Source organism: Alexandromys fortis, unplaced genomic scaffold, assembly GCF_014885135.2.
Source record: "Alexandromys fortis isolate MF-2015 unplaced genomic scaffold, M_Fortis_MF-2015_v1.1 scaffold_19, whole genome shotgun sequence".
Classification (NCBI taxonomy): domain Eukaryota; kingdom Metazoa; phylum Chordata; class Mammalia; order Rodentia; family Cricetidae; genus Alexandromys; species Alexandromys fortis.
The window spans coordinates 13,853,005-13,857,826 of NW_026067890.1; the positions used below are offsets into that span (position 1 = coordinate 13,853,005).

Sequence of the window (4,822 nt, forward strand, 5' to 3'; positions counted from 1 at the left end):
TTTTTTTAAAGATTTATTTATTTATTATGTATACAGTATTCTGTCTGCTTGGATGCCTACAGTCAGGAAGAGGGCACCAGATCTCATTACAGATGGTTGTGAGCCACCATGTGGTTGCTGGGAATTGAACTCAGTACCTCTGGAAGAGCAGCCAGTGCTCTTAACCTCTGAGCCATCTCCCCAGCCCTACTCGTGGCATCTTGAGCTAGTTAAAATCAGCTGCGTTTCCACTTGATGTCACAACTCAGTTTGACATTAAATGTCATTTGGTGACAGTGCGGGGCTCAGGGAGGACACATGGACTCTTTTTCCTCTTCTTCAGAGGTGTTGGCCTTTTTATTGGCATTGATTTGGTGAAGGACCATGAGAAAAGGACGCCTGCAACAGCCGAAGCCCAGCATGTCATTTATAAGTAAATTCATGACCCCTCATCCCCACTGCACGTGCTCACTGCCCCCATCCCCACTGCATGTGCTCACTGCCCCCATCCTCACTGCATGTGCTCACTGCCCGTCATCCTCACTGCACGTGCTCACTGCTCCTCATCCCCACTGCACGTGCTCACTGCCCCTCATCCCCCACTGCATGTGCACACTGCCCTTCACCCCCACTGCATATGCTCATGGTCCTTTCCTGCACTGATTAGGATGAAGGAGGAAGGGGTGCTTCTCAGTGCCGATGGCCCCTACAGGAATGTGCTCAAAATCAAGCCACCCATGTGCTTTACAGAAGAAGATGCAAAGTTCATGGTGGACCACCTTGATGGCATCTTAACAGGTTGGTCACTATCTTAAAGATGCTTCTCCCTTCTTTCCCATGCTCTACAATGCCCTGCCCTCCTGTTCAGCAGGATCATGACACAAGGAAAAATATAAAATGGATAACTTCCTCTTGAAACTAGAATCAGGTTAACTGCAGAAGTAGACTATGTAGACCTTAGTTAAATCAAACATTCCCATTTATATATTCACACAACTCCAAATAAGTTTTTAGTAAATTAGCACATTGCTGCTATCGCTTGTTTGGTTAATTGTGAAAGGGTGTTTGTTGTTTTTGCTTTTTAGATAAGGTCTCGCTGTGTAGCCAAGGCTAGCCTTAGAGTCAGGATCTTCCTGCCTCAGCCTTGTGAGTTGTTGGGATTAGAGGTGCACACCATCACGCTCAGCTCGCCCTGCTTTAACCATTTCTCTTCCCTGTGGACAATAAGTAGGCTTTTCAAACTATGTGTCTGCACTGGGCTCAAACTGCATGGTTTCACACTGAGCCATTGAGATAAGGTCGCATCAGTCTGCTCTGGGAGGGCCCATCCACAAGCCAAGCTAACATTCAGGTGACGAGACATGAGGACAAGGGACTCAAGGTCAGCCTGGATTGGCACAAAGACCCCAGTTCAAATATAGTCAAGTCAAGGAGACAAGAGATCTGGAATGTTTTTTTAATAAAAATCACAAGGTATAGATGAACAAATTTTGGCCATATGCTGAATCATTTCACTTTGAATTATTTTTGTTTAAGTAATCCTCAAATGTCAAAATGGTTTCAACCTGTTTGTTTACCTCGAGAACGCATTGATCATCTAGACCTCTGACCCACCGTGGGCATTTTATCTTCTGTTCTTTCATATTCTAGAACTAAACTAATTTATTTCTGTTATAAGTGTAAATTGCATTGGAAGTAAATAATCACTGTAAAACAGTGTTGAAATCCTAGAACTATTGAAATAGTAAGCCAATTTTTATTGTCGTTTAGTTTTACCCATATTATATAGATATGTATTCAGCCTCTCTGCTCAATTCCCAACCATTGGGGTTAAAATAGTATGAGAAGTCACAAGTCAACACATCGTAGATCAGCAATGTTTGGAAACTTCTATATCATCCTGCTGTTCATAGTAGGGTCTCTCCTTTGACTCAGAACATGCTCATACTCAACGCTGTCAAACATCCTCACCAACTGGTGTGTACTGTGGTCCCACAGCATCAGGTAGAAGAGTACAGAGTAGAACACCCTGTTACCAAGTCTGAGCCTACTCAGACTGAACTAAGTGATACTACTAGCAGCCCAGACGAACTTGACTATGTGAACCAGACACAGGTAAAACAATCTCAGTGCCATGTCCCTAAACAAATTAATAATCACTAAATAAAATTTAGTTTTAGCGAAAAACTAAAATCAAATTATAAACTAGACCTAGAGAGGTGGCTCAGCAGTTAAGAGTGGTCACTGCTCTACCAAAAGACCGGGGTTCAATTTCCAACACCCAGCCAGTGGTTTATAACGATCTGTAACACCAACTCCAAAGGATCCATCACCCTCTGGCTTCGGAGGGCACCAGGCACATACTTGGTGCACAAACATACACACAAGCAAAACACCCATACACGTGAACTAATAGCAATAAAAGAAGGTTGAAAAGACGCAAGCCAGCAATTGGAATAGTAACATTTGTTAAGCGCGTTACCACTGCCTCTCAAGTCCTTCCTTCCTAAGGATATTCCTAGACACTATTTTTAATTATGCTGGCCAAACTCTGTATCTTCTTTGATTTAGTGTTAGAAGAAGTCACGGAAACCAAGAGTGATGGGGTGATCTCTGAGAATACAGTTTGCAGAACAAAGGTAAGCGGTGGCCCCCTTTTTTTCCGGGAAAAAGCTTAGAGCACTAGGGGACTAAGGGATGGCTCTGTTTAATGCACCATGACTATTAACAAAAGCAGCCTTGCTAAACGAAGGTTATCACTGCAATTCTGAGAGCACAATTCAGTTCCTAGAGCCAATGGTGTATCGTCTGCAAGAAATGAAACCAAATTACCATTCTCACAGGTTTATTCTCACATAAAATAAAAACAAAGGACCTCCCTCTTCTGGCCTATAAAGATTTCATTTCAAAAACGGGGAGAGACTAACCTGCTCTGAGCTTTCTCCTGCTTGCTCAGAAAGCCGCCTGCAATGGCCTCTGGTTCCCATGATGCTGTTCAGTTCCCACAATGCCCTTCGCCATCTACACAGGCCTTAGCAGCCTAGCTCTGAACACCAAGAACTGGTTCTGAAATGAGCTACGTGGAAGCTTCCACAGCAGCCAGAAGCCCCGGGGAATCACTGGCACCGAGTGGCCTAGTTTCTGCTCTTGATGCGTTTCCAGCAGAAAGCTTTTTCCGTTTTCTTCCCGAGCTGCCCATGGTGTGAGAAAGAGCACCCGGGGCCTGGAAACAGAAAAGCAAAACCTTGAGAGGCTTTGTTGCATAATTTGTTATTTGTTTATAGCTCAGATGGCAAGGGAACATTCAGTGCCCAGGGCCTGCCTGCACACCCAGCGCAGTCAGCAAAGTCCTTTTCATGGTTTAAAAAAAAAAAAAAAAACATTGGGGTGTTTGAAGGGGAGCAAATGATTTCTAACAAGACACCCTCTGTCTCCTCACACAGCACAAACCAGCCAAGGGACCCATTATTATTGAAAGGGCAGGAATAGTTTATCAAATCTGGGTCACAATAATGGTTGCAAAATGGATTCACTCCGCACTCACTGACCAGCTTGAACAAACAAGAGTTCGCAGCAGGGAGTTGCACCCTGAAGCCAGTCAGTCGAGTTGCTGTGCGGGCATAAAATTTTGTCCAGAGTCTCGGAATCCATGCCTCCATCGTCTTTCAAATGCCTGGGGTTTTCTTAGGGGTGAGGGTGTCCTGTTAAGTCAGACGAAGGGGGTTGGCTGATAGCAGAGGGGGACATCCACCAGAGTTTTGTGGGCCTGTTTTTTGCAGGAAGTCCACGTGGAACAGCCCAACCATGGCACCACGGAGTCCAGGGAAAACCACAGCAGAAAGAGAAACGGTGTATGCTCAGATCAGCGCACGCTGCTCAGCAAAAGACTCAAGACATGAAGGATGAGCAGTAAACAGCAGATAAACATCCATGGATAAAGAGAGCGAGTGGATGCACTTCACCTCTTAGTCATCCTGTAAACTAGAGTTTTCAGTCTGCCTAGTTTGTACATCAAAGGGTAGATTAGTAACAGCGATAAACAAAGTGATAAACCACGTCAACATGATTAGTTCAACCTCCGGCCTGTTGATTCCTTACCTGCAATTCTAGAAGTATTTGTTCTCCTAAAACTGAATTTTCAAATGCAGAACTCAACTGAATGCTGCACTTCTCTTGTCTTAATGTTTGAAATTAGAGAAACAAGCCAAGTGGATTCCTTAAATTCAGAGAATTAGTACATTGAAGTATTTTAATATGAGAAATACTCTAAATTGGTTAATATATAAAATATATGGATTTAAATCAAATAAAAGATGATATAAACAAAGATGATGACTATAAAATGCAGCAAGCAGTACAGATCAGAGCGGTGAAATCAAAGTCATTCCAAATGGAACCACAGAGCGCAGAGGAAAAGGTCAGTGGTCCCCGAGAAACCTGGTCACTGGCCACCCTGGGGGGGAACTGAAATGGGACACGTGAAGTCTAAGTTACTCTAAATTAAAATCAAAATAAACAGTTGGCTAACTCTAAGGAAGCAATGCCTTCCAGACACAATACACATATGGGACCAATACACATGTGAGCTCATAAAGACTGTGGCAACATGCGCCAGACCTGCTCAGCTTCAAGCCAGACAGGGTCCACTGAGAGGGTGAGGTAGACACAGGGTCACATCCCTAACCAAGAAGCTATCTGCACTTGATACCCACTGGTAAAGGGAAAGTGTCATTGGGTGTGTTAATCACAACCCCAGGGAGGCCCTTGTCCTGGAGTAGCTGGCCAACACAAGATGAACTCATCTTGTGGTTTTTTTTTTTTTTTTTTTTTTTTTTTTTTTTTG

The 4,822-nt window shown here is 43.8% G+C and overlaps 1 protein-coding gene and 1 long non-coding RNA gene across 3 annotated transcripts in view; one reads left to right on the forward strand and one right to left on the reverse strand.

The window, feature by feature from the left end:
- Nucleotides 1-3,752, reverse strand: part of LOC126492734 (uncharacterized) — a 220,962-nt gene extending 217,210 nt beyond the window's left edge. Inside the window, exon 1 of the long non-coding RNA XR_007589724.1 lies at nucleotides 2,907-3,752. This is a non-coding gene — a long non-coding RNA (uncharacterized lncRNA). The remainder of the gene's footprint in view (nucleotides 1-2,906) is intronic.
- Nucleotides 1-4,822, forward strand: part of Etnppl (ethanolamine-phosphate phospho-lyase) — a 22,986-nt gene that overhangs the window by 15,230 nt on the left and 2,934 nt on the right. For both annotated transcript variants that reach the window (XM_050127722.1, XM_050128539.1), the window contains exons 10-13: nucleotides 323-412; nucleotides 647-777; nucleotides 2,551-2,618; nucleotides 3,759-4,396. In XM_050127722.1, coding sequence (XP_049983679.1) covers nucleotides 323-412; nucleotides 647-777; nucleotides 2,551-2,618; nucleotides 3,759-3,878 — 409 coding nt within the window. In that variant the 3' untranslated portion in view covers nucleotides 3,879-4,396. The remainder of the gene's footprint in view (nucleotides 1-322; nucleotides 413-646; nucleotides 778-2,550; nucleotides 2,619-3,758; nucleotides 4,397-4,822) is intronic.